Below are 15,502 nucleotides of genomic sequence, written 5' to 3' on the forward strand. Positions count from 1 at the left end.
TCTTTCTTTTAAGAAGTAAAGACGAAGCCCTAGAGGCGTTCAGAACCTATAAAACAGAAGTTGAAAACCAACTTGACAAACGAATTAAAATAATTCGAAGCGATAGAGGTGGAGAATATGGTGCACCGTTTGATGAATTTTGTACAGAATCTGGCATTATCCATCAAACAACGGTGCCTTACTCACCTCAATCAAACGGTGTTGCCGAACGTAAAAATCGGACACTAAAAGAAATGATGAATGCCTTGTTGATAAATTCAGGCTTACCTCAAAACTTGTGGGGGGAAGCAATATTATCGGCAAATCACATTCTCAACAGAATCCCTCATAAGAAAAATGATAAAACTCCATATGAACTATGGAAAGGCCACGAGCCATTGTACAAATACCTGAAAGTGTGGGGGTGCTTGGCAAAGGTCGAAGTACCTAAACCAAAGCAAGTAAAGATCGGACCTAAAACGTTCAATGCGGTATTTGTCGGATATGCCCATAATAGTAGTGCATATCGTTTCCTAGTTCAAAAATCAGACATTCCTGATATACATGTGGGAACAACCATAGAATCTCGAAATGCGATATTCTTTGAAAACGTATTCCCAAATAAAAAGGGAAACGTTGAAAGTGATAACAGCGGAAGTTCAAACAAAAATGACGTTACCGAACTTAGCTGTTATAAAAGGACTATTGACGATCAAAGTGAAGAGCCATGTTGTAGCAAACGGGCTAGAGTTGAGAAATCGTTCAGGCCAGATTTCATGACTTTCATGTCAGAAATGGAATCAAGAACATTAAGTGAAGCTCTCTCTAGACCCGATGCTCCAATGTGGAAAGAAGCTGTCAATAGTGAAATTGAGTCTATCATGAATAATCATACTTGGGAATTAGTAGACATTCCTTCTGGTAATAAACCATTAGGTTGTAAGTGGATACTAAAACGTAAGTATAAAGCTGATGGATCAATTGACAAGTATAAAGTCAGACTTGTAGCCAAGGGGTACAAGCAAGAGGAAGGCCTTAATTACTTCGATACATACTCACCGGTGACAAGGATTACGTCCATACGAGTGCTAATAGCCATTGCAGCACTGTATGACCTTGAAATACATCAAATGGATGTTAAGACTGCGTTCTTAAATGGTGAGTTGGAAGAAGAAATTTATATGGAGCAACCTGAAGGGTTCATGGCTCCTGGAAATGAGAAAAAGGTGTGTCAACTTGTTAAGTCGTTGTACGGACTTAAGCAAACGCCTAAACAATGGCACGAAAAATTTGACAAAGTAATGTTGTCAAATGAATTCAGAATAAATGAATGTGACAAATGCATTTATGTCAAAAACACACCTGAAGGCTATGTAATTGTCTGTCTATACGTAGACGACATACTAATAATGGGCAGTAATCATGATGTAATCATGACTACAAAGAAAATGTTGACTAGAAATTTTGATATGAAAGATATGGGTCAAGCAGATGTTATATTGGGAATTAAAATTCTCAGGACACCAGAAGGGATAGTTTTAACACAATCCCATTATGTAGAATCTGTATTGAAAAAATTCAATGCGTACGATCTCTCTACAGTGAAAACACCTATGGATCTAAGTCAACACTTAGCGAAAAACCATGGTGAGATCATATCGTAGTTGGAATATTCTCGGATAATAGGCAGTTTGATATATTTCACAAACTGCACACGTCCAGATATTGCCTGTATAGTCAACAAACTGAGTCGTTTTACGAGTAATCCAAACGACACCCATTGGAAAGCATTGATGCGAGTTCTCAGATATTTGAAATATACTATGAACTATGGATTACATTATGGAAAATATCCCGCTGTGTTGGAAGGATATTGTGATGCTAATTGGATATCAGATACAAAAGACTCCAAATCCACTAGTGGATATGTATTCACGATCGGTGGGGGAGCAGTATCTTGGAAATCCACTAAGCAGACTTGCATTGCTCGGTCAACTATAGAATCCGAGTTTATAGCACTAGACAAAGCAGCTGAGGAAGTTGAACGGCTGCGGAATTTCTTGGAAGAAACCTGTGTCTGCCGTACTAATCCACTGTGATAGTCAATCGGCGATTGGAAGGGCACAGAGTAATATGTATAATGAGAAGTCACGACATATACGTCATAGACATAATACCATTAGGCAGTTGATCTCGAATGGAGTGATTGCAATCGACTATGTTAAGTCCAAAGATAATTTGGCAGATCCTCTAACGAAGGGGTTGAGTCGAGATCAAGTATACTGCTCATCAAGAAGAATGGGATTAAAAATCTACAACTGAAAACGACTGTAGCGGTAACCCAACCTTGTTGACTGGAGATCCCAAGATCTTGGTTCAATGGGACAACGAAGTTACAGAAGTTGTGGTCCAGCACATTAGATAGTTTATCTCTATCCCAATCCTAGGATGAATTTGTGCTGTCCTACCTCATGTAGTGAGGTTAAGCTTATGCTTTTAGTGACTTCTATACCTGATAAGGTGGAGTATGGTAGGATACTCTTGATAGAAGTGTCACCTATGTGAGTGTGAAGACATGCCGCTTCAATGAAACACTCATGAATCCAAGATGGTATCCATGGCCGAAACGGAACCAACCATGAGAACCTAAAGTAGGTGAGATAGATCTCTGTGTGGGTGTTATTGTCTAAGTATACACCAACAGCTGAGCAGTTCAAGACATCACGTTCACTGCGCAGCCTAGTATACTCGATAACATTTCACTACGGAAGGTTCAAAGCCACAAGCTACCTCTCCCGATGCAGTGACTTATCGATTGGACTCTTGTAAAGTGTCAGCATGCATATACGCATTGCATTAATTTCCATTCATGTGGGGGATTTTTGGATATTGGGGCCTTAAATGGACCAAAACGATTTTGAGGAAGGAAGCCATCAATTGTTGAAAGTCGTAATTGACTTCAAAATTGAAATCTACGATTCGCGTAGATAGATTTAGACTATTAATTTGCTCAAAACCGATTAAGGGTGAATGAGAAATTAATGTTTAAAATCGGCCCAAAATAACATTTATTATTCATTAATAAAGTACATGGGAGAATAGTCCCACATCGAAAATTCTCGATGTGTGTTCTCTACTTATTAATGAAGATGTGTTAATGGAATTAACACAAAAATAAAAGGACAGGTGCTCCCTTAGCCCAGGGCGAGCAGATGCTCGCACCTGTGAGCCCGCCACCCACCACGTGCGCACGTGCGCACTTGCGCAATGGGCGCTTTGTATGCGCACTTTGCACTTCTATAATGTCATCACCTCTATAATGCAATTAAGTATGTAAGAGGATGGCAATAATGTCATCACCTCTATAATGCAATTAAGTATGTAAGAGGATGGCATCTTTGTTACAATAGATAATGGATCACTTCCCAACGGTCTCATGATTTACCTCTATATAATCTGGAGACGAATTGTGAAGGAAACTTGAGATGAATGTAATTACCTTAATTTTGCTAAAAAGCAAGGGTTAATGATAGCAAAAGTAGTAGTAATGAGTCTCTTCGGAGACATCCAATAAAATTGGATATAGAAAAGTAGTAGTAATGATAAAATTTACATATCTATAAAAATTACAATTGTCAACAAGAGCTTAACATACAATTCATATTAGGTATGCAATTATCATAATTCTTATTGTCACCATAATTCTAAGATTGCATGCCATAATTAATATCATCATAATTTATCACATTGTATACATGCAACTCGTAAACAACTTGTATATATGGGCTTATTTGACTTCAATAATAACAAGAACAAATTATTTCACTCTTTCTCCCCCTTTTATTTCTACGATAATAACTTAGGCACACAACAATATAAGATATCAAATAGTACATAATTGTAACGATACTGTCATCAAACAAGAATAGGATGAACAAGTAGAGAAAAGATGATTTCCTTCATCGAAGTGTCAGGTTCTGTGAATCCATCGCCATGCTTGTATATAACTTCTGTACTTCGCGTAAAGTGGAGTAATACTTCAGTTACTTCTCTAGACAATCCAGTTGCAATAAGGAGCTCCTCGTTCATAGTCTTCCATGCATCTTCAACAAAGCCTAGGAGCTTCTCACATGCAACATCTTCTGATGTTCCATGTTCCTTCATATAGCAATCTACTGTTGAGGCAACATGTATCGTCTTTTGTTCTCGCTTCAACCCAAAAAAAGAAAAAGGTGTCTATCAAGCATATATAAATTTGCATATGTTCTAGGGTTCCTATTGGGATTATAAATTCCCATACACAAAAAAAAAAAAAAAAAACTTAAGTTATGGTTTCTATATATATACCTCCTTTGAAGCTATGTCATTAGTGATACGGGCAATTGTTCCACAAGCTTCTGCGATCTTTGGTGAGCCTTCGAACCATTCAAATGCTTCCTTTGTGGCCACTGCCTCCTCCATGCCACTCAAAAGTACGCAGGAAAACAAGATAAATCCAACACTTATGATTGAAACACGCATGTGCTCTTCTAACTTGGGCACATACTTGTCATCCCTCCATTGGCATTCCTTGAAGTAAGTTTGAGCTTGAAATTTCCACTACACATAGTTAATTAACAGAGAATAACTAAGACCTGGTTATATATATATATATATATATAAAGTGGGAAAAAAATGTAGCCAGGACGCATAGACATACATGTTCCTTGAGGTACAATATTCGAAACGTCTCCTCCGGTGCAAGTTCATTTTCAAATTCCTGAAAAGTGCTCAACATTTTGAGAAAGAAATCCCTTAAGTATTCTGGTAGTTGATCTACTGCATTAGGGCTCCACCTGCATGAATAAAAAATTAGTTGCTAATTTTAAAAAAATTAAAACAATTGATGTCAATCATGCCTTTGGATTGCGTCTGTCAGTAGTCGACTCTCTTCTAGTGTGCTGTAGCTATCGTAGAAGTCATCCAAGACAGTAATGAACATAAGTAGCTTAGTCGCAAACAGTCGAGCACGAGAACAACTGGGTTCATGACGTATCACCATCAACCAACAGAAAGATTCCACCACCCGGTCTCGAACAAAATTTAGATGCATAATGTCTAAATTCAGATTCTTCCACCACCTGCATGCATGCCAGTGTCATATATAAGTAGGGTGCCTTTATAAAATGGTTTAAATACTCACACGTACATCAAAATATGTGACTCATTTTACCCAAAAACTTACGTGCATATTTTCTTGAGCTCCTCCTGGTGGAGACGTTGTAATATGTTGAAGTCCAACTTTGCAAGCTCAAGTATTGTTTCATTTAGTGTTGGTTCATCTTGGTAAATAGAGATGTAGCTTCTTGTGAAAATTCGTTTCATGCTTCGTTGAATAGGTGTCTTGAGAGTGAGAGACACTAGCTTTGCAAATGTTGGATTTAGATCTTTTAACAAAGATGTAAGATTATCTTTAGTAAAAGAAATGGCTTCATGGAGTATAGTCTCTTTTTTAGTTCCAAGGTAAGCCGCATTATATAAGCTCAGGAGACCCTTAGCATCATCTTTTAGTTCTTCCATAAATTTTCCCTCCTTATCCTTGTACTTTTTAAATACATCTGCATTATATATTATGCACTAAATATATAAATAATCATCTAGCTAGGTCTCTAAATATATAAGAATAGAACATTGAATATATACCTGAAGAAATGTTCAATCCTTTTTGTCTAAGCAGTCGAAAATGAAGAGCAATCTCATAGAGCCCGTATTTGCTTATGTCAATATCCTTGAGATGGTCTAAAGCTCTGTCTATTACCTCCGTGAAATGGTAATCAAGTCCAAGAAGTTGAATTGTATCAATTAGATTCATGGTTTGTAGGATGCCAGCCACGTTTTGGAACATGCTCCTTACTTCATTCTTGAGTTCTTCAGCTCTTTCATTCATCCATGCCTCAGACTACATCATGGATGCATGGGAAAATTGATATATTAACTATATATTGTTGGAGATAATGAAGAGTAGTATACGAAAATGAAGGCTAGAGAGGAAACGGATCTTTGATTTATTTAGGATGCCTTTTTTTCAACACTTCAGTCAGTACAAAGCACATATCTTTATACTAATCATCAGATTGTTCTAGACCCTATCTTAATTCCTTAACACAATTCCAATGACTGATTAACACTATTATCCAGACTCATAGAAAACTGAAAAGACAAGAGTTATCTTAATTGGAAATACAAATTAACTTTTAACACCCCCTTAATTTGTGATTTTCATTTTGTCTTTAAACTTCTCAAGCTTTTCCAATGACACGGGCTTTGTAAGAACATCTGCAGGCTGCTCATTAGTCCCGATGAACTCCAAGTGAATTTCCCTTTTGTTCACCAAATCTCGAATGAAATGACGACGCAACTCAATATGCTTACTTCGGGCGTGAAAAACTGGATTCTTTGTCATTGCAATTGCGGACATGTTGTCACAGAAAATAATAGTCGAACACGTATGTTTCTGTTGCAGATCAGCCATAATTCGCCTAAGCCAAACTGCTTCACAAGCTGCACTTGTTGCTGCAGAATATTCAGCCTCTACAGATGATAAAGCTACTGTATTTTGCTTCCTTGAGCTCCAGGAAATCACCTTTGATTCGAGACAGAAAAGATATGCTGAGGTACTCCTCCTATCTTCGAGGGAGCCGGCCCAATCACTATCCGTAAAACTGACCAAATCATTGTTCGATTCTTTTACATATCTCAACCCATGTTTCATTGTTCCTTGCAAGAATCTGAGCACTCTCTTTGCAGCAGCATAATGAACCTTTCTTGGCTTGCTCATAAACCTCGAGAGTACACTTACAGGCTGAACAATATCGGGCCTCGTGTTTGTGAGATAAATCAAGGATCCCACTAAGCTTCGATAAAGCTTCTCATCTGCCATTTCGCTGTCATCTTCTTGCTGTAACTTCTCATTAAGTGCCATTGGCGTGGGCACGGGTTTGCAAGACAACATCTGAAACTTCTTCAAGAGATCCTCCACATACTTTTCTTGTGAAATGAAAATCTCGCCACTTGATTGCTTGACTTGAAAACCAAGAAAGTACCTCATAAGTCCAAGATCAGACATCTCGAACTTTTTCATCATGGCCAATTTAAAATCTTCAACCATCTTTATATCGGTTCCTGCATAAATCACATCATCGACGTAAAGACAAACGATTAAAAAATTCCCTTTTTCTCCGACTTTCACATAGAGGGAGGGCTTGTTTGGGCTGCGCTGAAGACCGAAATGCTGAAAATAGGAATCAATCTTGCTGTACCAAGTTCGAGGGGCTTGTTTTAACCCATAAAGAGTCTTTCGAAGCCGGTACACTTTTTCTTCCTTCCCTTTCATGACATATCCTTCAGGCTGGCATACATAAACTTCTTTTTCTAATTCTCCATTCAAGAAGGCCGACTTGATGTCAAGTTGGTAAACTTTCATCTCCAACTGAGCTGCCAAAGCGAGAACAATTCTTATCGTCTCCATGCGAGCGAGCGGTGCGAAGGTCTCATTGAAGTCAATCCCCGGCTGCTGTGAGTAGCCTTTTGCGACTACTCTGGCCTTGTGCTTCTGAATGCTTCCATCTTCATTATACTTCGTCTTGAATATCCATTTCAATCCGATTGCATCCTTTCCTGCTGGCAAATCAACCAAATCCCAAGTCTGATTTTCCTCAATGCTTTTAATCTCTTCATTCATGGCTTTTCTCCACACTTCTTGATCTGTAGCTTCAACGTAATTCTGTGGTTCTCCAGCAAACAAAGCCAAATTAGTTTCTGAATATATGTCAGATAAAGAGCGATACCTTTGAGGGGAATCTGATTCTGAGTCATCGGTTGGCGCAGTAGTACTGGAATTTTCTCCTTCTGTGCTCAAACTTTCACCTTCCATCCTGCTTTGTGTCCCCGCAGTTGGTCCAGCAACATCAGCAAATGGAATTATTCCAGCTCCATCCAATAATACAGGCACTTGTGAATCATTATCGTCCCAATTCCACACAGCTAATTCGTCAAAAATCACATCTCTTGAGAGAACTAACTGATTAGTTTTTGGGTTATAAAGACGATACCCCTTGGACTCATCACTATAGCCAATAAAAATCAATTTTTCTCCTTTTTCATCAAACTTCTCCCTGTTCTGTGGCAACACACGAGCATAGGCGACGCACCCAAAAACCTAGCTGATTTACAACTGGCTTTCGATCATACCATGCCTCGAACGGAGTCCTATTCTGAACAGCCTTTGTTGGAGAACGATTTAGAATATACACTGTCGTATTCACAGCCTCAGCCCAAAATTTGTTAGGAAGTCCTTTTCCCTTGAGCATGCTGCGAGCCATTTCTTCAATCGTTCGATTTTTCCTCTCCGCGACTCCGTTTTGCTGAGGAGTGTGCCGAACAGTAAGCTGTCGTAGAATCCCGTTCTCCTTGCAATATTTGAGGAAAGGTTTGTATATAAACTCTCCTCCATGATCTGTTCGGAGAGCCTTAATCGAGCATCCACTTTGATTCTCAACAAGGGCTTTGAAATGTAAGAAGGTGCTGAAAGCATCAGACTTTCTATCGAGAAAATAAGTCCATATCATTCTTGTAAAATCATCAACAAAAAGAATGAAGTACTGCTTGTTACCGAGTGAAGCACTTCGAATTGGGCCGCATATATCAGCATGGACAAGCTCTAATGGACTTCGAGCTCTCCATGCTGTCTTTGGAAATGGAAATCGATGCATCTTTCCATATATACAGCCTTCACAAACTCGATCTTTTGAATGGATTGTAGGAAGACCAGTGACCATTCCCTTTTGCTCCAAAAGCTGCAAGCTCTTAAAGTTTAAGTGTCCATACCTTAAATGCCAAAGATAGGATTCATCAAGGTCTCCACATTTGAGAGCATATGTCTGCAACTTCCCTATCTCGAATGGAAATAAACCATTTGCATTCATTTTCACAGCAGCTACTCTCAAATTGTTCTTCTTATTGATGATATCACAACGATCATTATCAAAAATCAACTTATAACCATCCTTCATTATTTGCCCAACACTCAACAAGTTATGGGTGATCTTTGAAGAATAATAGACATCATGAATATGTTTTTTATTACCTCCTTCTGTGAAGACAGCAACAACTCCTTGCCCTTCGATGCTTACACGCTTGCTGTCACCAAGCTCCACTTGCGTGGAAAATTTATCATCCAGCATAGCGAAAGAATCACGATTTCCGGTTATGTGGTGGCTGCACCCGCTGTCAAGAAACCACGTTTCCTTGTAACTGTGCTCGGAATCCATAGATGAATAAAATAATTTTTCAACATCATTTTCCTTCACAAAATTCGCCTTAGCATCTGCGGCTTCAGCTTTCTCCTTAAACCAACAATCCCGCTTCGAATGATTGGAAATTTTGCACCTAGTACAGCGATGCCAACAACTTTTTGATTCATGTCCTGGCTTTTTGCAGATCTGGCACTCTGTCCCAGACCTCTGCACATCCAATGATGGCTTCCTTCCATATCCCCGGCCATGATTTTGACCTGAGTCTCCTCGTCTTCTACTTGATGATCCTCTGTAGGAAGATGAAAACCCTCTTTCTTCTTGTCTTGCATCAGATTTCTTTTCCCCGAGGTTGGCCTTTACTTGAAAAACTTGCTCGAGTGGCTGATTCGTATAGCCATTGACTCTGCCTTCATGTGCCTCCAAAGAGCTGAACAACTCGTACCGAGTTAGCTGGGATTTATCCTTCGTCTCCTCGATCATGGCAACGATATGCTCGAATTTTTGCGATAATGATCTGAGAATTCTTTCCACTACTTTCTTCTCGGATATTGTATCACCGCAGCCCTTGATTTGGTTGACAATCTCAGCCACCCACAAAGAACAATCTTTAACAGATTCATTTTCTTTCATCGATAAGTTGTCAAAATTTCTCCAATAATTTTGCAACTTAATTGAGATCACTTTATCAGCCCCTTTGAATTCCTTCTTCAGAACGTCCCATGCTTCTTGGGCGCTCTTCATGCCGAAAATTCTAGGGTAAATTGATTTACTTAACCCCTGTTGAATAATTCGCAAGGCTGTAGCATTCTTCTTTATATTCTCCTTCAACTGCTTCTCGGTTTCTTCTTCCGTGACTGTTTCGAATTCTTGTTTCACCACATCCCACAAATCTTGGGAAATGAAGATGGTCTCCATTTGGGAGCTCCAATACTCGTAATGTTCTCCTTCGAATATGGGTATTTGACTAGGAGAATAAGTGAAGAAGGTTAAAGGATTTGAAGAGGTCATTGGCTCTGATACCAAATTTGTTGGAGATAATGAAGAGTAGTATACGAAAATGAAGGCTAGAGAGGAAACGGATCTTTGATTTATTTAGGATGCCTTTTTTTCAACACTTCAGTCAGTACAAAGCACATATCTTTATACTAATCATCAGATTGTTCTAGGCCCTATCTTAATTCCTTAACACAATTCCAATGACTGATTAACACTATTATCCAGACTCATAGAAAACTGAAAAAACAAGAGTTATCTTAATTGGAAATACAAATTAACTTTTAACATATATATAGTGAATTATGTATATATTGATCAATTACTGCAATGCAATACTAATTAATATCTGAATGATGCATCATCCAAAGCATTGAAATGATACGACAAGCTAAATACTGATGTGTATAGATAGATTACCCGTGATTTCTGATTTGTAATAAAGTAATCACCCCAAAAGCTAGGATCGAAACCTGCAACCTGGCGATCAACAACCACGTCTTCGAAAACCTTGAGTGATGGAGAATCAACAAGCTCCATGACTTGTATATGATTTTGAAAAACCTGAAGAACCATCTGCGATTTGTTAGATTATATTTATAGATGATTTCTAACCTTAAATTTTTATAAAGTAGTATTTTTTAATGAGGGTAGTTGGAAGGAAGGGAAAATTTAAAGTTATAAAATAAATGCTCCTATTTTTTTTATTTTTTTTATTTTTTTGAAGGGGCACGAGCTTTACATACTTTAATATATCTATTACATCTTTTTTTATCTGGATTATTATTCAGATTTTTCAGTCGAACGTATAGTTATTCTTACTGATTCAAAGATTATTTAGTGCATCTACTATTCTACCAAAATTAAACGAAATTTTTTATTTAAGAGTTATGGTAAAGAGACATAATGATGATAAGATACAATAAATAAAATAATATTATTGATTTTAAAAGAAAGAACGTGTCTTTGAATTTTCTACTAAATTTGCCAACGGCCCAAGTTTTCATTGATAAGTAATCTTGTTTAAACCGATGTCTATAAAATGAGGATTTTATATAGAGTAAATCTTGCTGGCCAGAATCTGGCCAGCTAGAAATCCCTATCTCCCAATTAAAATGCATGCATGGACATGCATATAATTAATGCGGCCATATGAAATTACTAAAATACCCATGCATATGCATGCATGCATATATTCTAGCTGGCCAGATTCTGGCCGTTTAGCAATACCCTTTTATATAGTCTAAAAGACACGTCCGAGCTACATGCATTAGTCTAAAAAATGTGGTTGAGTTATCTGACTTAGAAATAAAGTAAATAAAAATTAATTATTTCTGAATAATTTTATTAATAAAATTAAAAGATTTATTTATATAAATTATTTAACTAATAATAAAAATATTAAATATGATATAATAATAATAATAATAATAATTGATCTTGTCCGTAGGTCGATGAGATAGATGCTGGAGACATGGCGCTCTTGCTGATCTCCTATGGACTTTTCTTCCGCCTGCAACACAAGCATCGTCCGTGCCGAGTCAGGGAAGGGGTCCCCGATGATGACCCTCAAACGCTCAAGGGGTCCCCGACGATAACCCTCAAACGCTCAAGTCAGTCTTCGGCAAAGCAAGAAACAAGAAAAAAGAACTGTAGCGCAAAAGTAGAAATCGTGTATCAAGCATACCTCTGTCGATACTTGGACCCCTTTTATATAGAGCCCTGGAAGCGCGCGTGCATGCTTCCCAAGATGAGCACACATCTCAAAACTTTCCCTGAAAAGATGTGTTAGTAAAGTGTTCCTGACACAGTACCTTAACCAGCCGAACATATTTCTGAAGTCACAGTGGAAGCTTCCGCCGTACGATCTTCAGTCTGACCATACCGCTTGTCAGCGGCACTAGCTCCCAAAAGGATGTCGAAAGATATCTTGCTGTGTCTGTTGCTTGGCCGAGCGGAATGGCCGCTCGAAATTCTGCTATCCCAGGTTGCTGTGTCTGTTGATCGCCAGGTTGCAGGTTTCGATCCTAGCTTTTGGGGTGATTACTTTATTACAAATCAGAAATCACGGGTAATCTATCTATACACATCAGTATTTAGCTTGTTCGTATCGTTTCAATGCTTTGGATGATGCATCATTCAGATATTAATTAGTATTCCATTGTAGTAATTGATCAATATATACATAATTCACTATATATATAGTTAATATATCAATTTTCCCGTGCATCCATGATGTAGTCTGAGGCATGGATGAATGAAAGAGCTGAAGAGCTCAAGAATGAAGTAAGGAGAATGCTCCAAAACGTGACTAGCATCCTACAAACCATGAATCTAATTGATACAATTCAACTTCTTGGACTTGATTACCATTTCACGGAGGAAATAGACAGAGCTTTAGACCATCTCAAGGATATTGACATGAGCAAATACGGGTTCTATGAAATTGCTCTTCATTTTCGACTGCTTAGACAAAAAGGATTCAATATTTCTTCAGGTATATATTCAATGTTCTATTCTTATATATTTAGAGACCTAGCTAGATGATTATTTATATATTTAGTGCATAATATATAATGCAGATGTATTTAAAAAGTACAAGGATAAGGAGGGAAAATTTATGGAAGAACTAAAAGATGATGCTAAGCGTCTCCTGAGCTTATATAATGCGGCTTACCTTGGAACTAAAAAAGAGACTATACTCCATGAAGCCATTTCGTTTACTAAAGATAATCTTACATCTTTGTTAAAAGATCTAAATCCAACATTTGCAAAGCTAGTGTCTCTCACTCTCAAGACACCTATTCAACGAAGCATGAAACGAATTTTCACAAGAAGCTACATCCCTATTTACCAAGATGAACCAACACTAAATGAAACAATACTTGAGCTTGCAGAGTTGGACTTCAACATATTACAACGTCTCCACCAGGAGGAGCTCAAGAAAATATGCACGTAAGTTTTTGGGTAAAATGAGTCACATATTTTGATGTACGTGTGAGTATTTAAACCATTTTATAAAGGCACCCTACTTATATATGACACTGGCATGCATGCAGGTGGTGGAAGAATCTGAATTTAGACATTATGCATCTAAATTTTGTTCGAGACCGGGTGGTGGAATCTTTCTGTTGGTTGATGGTGATACGTCATGAACCCAGTTGTTCTCGTGCTCGACTGTTTGCGACTAAGCTACTTATGTTCATTACTGTCTTGGATGACTTCTACGATAGCTACAGCACACTAGAAGAGAGTCGACTACTGACAGACGCAATCCAAAGGCATGATTGACATCTATTGTGAACTGTAACTACAATAAAATTAAATCACGTTTTAAATTTTTTAAGATTAACAACCAATTTTTTATTCATGCAGGTGGAGCTCTAGTGCAGTAGATCAACTACCAGAATACTTAAGGGATTTCTTTCTCAAAATGTTGAGCACTTTTCAGGAATTTGAAAATGAACTTGCACCGGAGGAGACGTTTCGAATATTGTACCTCAAGGAACATGTATGTCTATGCTTCCTAGCTACATTTTTTCCCACTTTATATATATATATATATAACCAGGTCTTAGTTATAATTATTCTCTGTTAATTAACTATGTGTAGTGGAAATTTCAAGCTCAAACTTACTTCAAGGAATGCCAATGGAGGGATGACAAGTATGTGCCCAAGTTAGAAGAGCACATGCGTGTTTCAATCATAAGTGTTGGATTTATCTTGTTTTCCTGCGTACTTTTGAGTGGCATGGAGGAGGCAATGGCCACAGAGGAAGCATTTGAATGGTTCGAAGGCTCACCAAAGATCGCAGAAGCTTGTGGAACAATTGCCCGTATCACTAATGACATAGCTTCAAAGGAGGTATATATATATATAGTAACCATAACTTAAGTTTTTTTTTTTTTTTTTGTGCATGGGAATTTATAATCCCAATAGGAACCCTAGAACATAGCAAATTTATATATGCTTGATAGACACCTTTTTCTTTTTTTTGGGTTGAAGCGAGAACAAAAGAGGATACATGTTGCCTCAACAGTAGATTGCTATATGAAGGAACATGGAACATCAGAAGATGTTGCATGTGAGAAGCTCCTAGGCTTTGTTGAAGATGCATGGAAGACTATGAACGAGGAGCTCCTTATTGCAACTGGATTGTCTAGAGAAGTAACTGAAGTATTACTCCACTTTACGCGAAGTACAGAAGTTATATACAAGCATGGCGATGGATTCACAGAACCTGACACTTCGATGAAGGAAATCATCTTTTCTCTACTTGTTCATTCTATTCTTGTTTGATGACAATATCGTTACAATCATGTACTATTTGATATCTTATATTGTTGTGTGCCTAAGTTATTATCGTAGAAATAAAAGGGGGAGAAAGAGTGAAATAATTTGTTCTTGTTAATGTTGAAGTCAAATAAGCCCATATATACAAGTTGTTTACGAGTTGCATGTATACAATGTGATAAATTATGATGCTATTAATTATGGCATGCAATCTTAGAATTATGGTGACAATAAGAATTATGATAATTGCATACCTAATATGAATTGTATGTTAAGCTCTTGTTGGCAATTGTAATTTTTATAGATATGTAAATTTTATCATTACTACTACTTTTCTGTATCCAATTTTATTGGATGTCTTCGAAGAGACTCATTACTACTACTTTTGCTATCATTACCCCTTGTTTTTTAGCAAAATTAAGGTAATTACACTCATCTCAAGTTTCCTTCACAATTCGTCTCTAGATTATATGGAGGTAAATCATGAGACCGTTGGGAAGTGATCCATTATCTATTGTAACAAAGATGCCATCCTCTTACATACTTAATGACATTATAGAGGTGATGAATATGTTGAGTTTGGATGCCAATAAGAAATCATTGTCTTATTAATGGTGTGATGAAGGTATTTGAAATCTTATCATACATGGAGATATAGAAAATAAGTTGTTGTCAATTCACCACATGTTTTTTTTAAAAAAATAAAAATTAATTTCCAGATACCATATTTGTAACAAGATATGTAATGCTAATATTGTCATACAAAATTTTAAATATATTAATGGTATCCAAATGTTATTCAGAGAGAAAATTTAAAGCCAAATGACCTTAAACATTCTGGCTTTATATTCAATTTTAGTGTTGGACTAAGATATGATAGGTTACTTTTTAGAAAACATGATATAATACTTCATTTGCAAAATATTGCAAAACAACTAGTGGAA

The 15,502-nt window shown here is 37.3% G+C and overlaps 2 protein-coding genes across 2 annotated transcripts; one reads left to right on the forward strand and one right to left on the reverse strand.

Annotated features, from left to right (window-relative positions):
* Positions 1 to 3,687: 3,687 nt before the first annotated feature.
* LOC121974765 ((S)-beta-bisabolene synthase-like) lies at positions 3,688 to 10,852 on the reverse strand. Its single transcript, XM_042525985.1, has 7 exons — positions 10,686 to 10,852; positions 5,662 to 5,917; positions 5,204 to 5,576; positions 4,878 to 5,099; positions 4,679 to 4,814; positions 4,327 to 4,578; positions 3,688 to 4,188 (listed from the first exon to the last, which is right to left on the reverse strand). Exons 1-7 carry the CDS (start codon positions 10,839 to 10,841, stop codon positions 3,895 to 3,897), a joined length of 1,689 nt encoding a protein of 562 aa, XP_042381919.1. The 5' UTR covers positions 10,842 to 10,852; the 3' UTR covers positions 3,688 to 3,894.
* An 887-nt stretch (positions 10,853 to 11,739) lies between these two features.
* Positions 11,740 to 14,662, forward strand: LOC121978125 ((S)-beta-bisabolene synthase-like). Its single transcript, XM_042530503.1, has 8 exons — positions 11,740 to 11,878; positions 12,221 to 12,336; positions 12,507 to 12,762; positions 12,848 to 13,220; positions 13,325 to 13,546; positions 13,641 to 13,776; positions 13,878 to 14,129; positions 14,271 to 14,662. Exons 1-8 carry the CDS (start codon positions 11,740 to 11,742, stop codon positions 14,562 to 14,564), a joined length of 1,788 nt encoding a protein of 595 aa, XP_042386437.1. The 3' UTR covers positions 14,565 to 14,662.
* Positions 14,663 to 15,502: the final 840 nt, after the last annotated feature.

Source organism: Zingiber officinale, chromosome 4B (genome assembly GCF_018446385.1).
Source record: "Zingiber officinale cultivar Zhangliang chromosome 4B, Zo_v1.1, whole genome shotgun sequence".
Taxonomy (NCBI): Eukaryota; Viridiplantae; Streptophyta; class Magnoliopsida; order Zingiberales; family Zingiberaceae; genus Zingiber; species Zingiber officinale.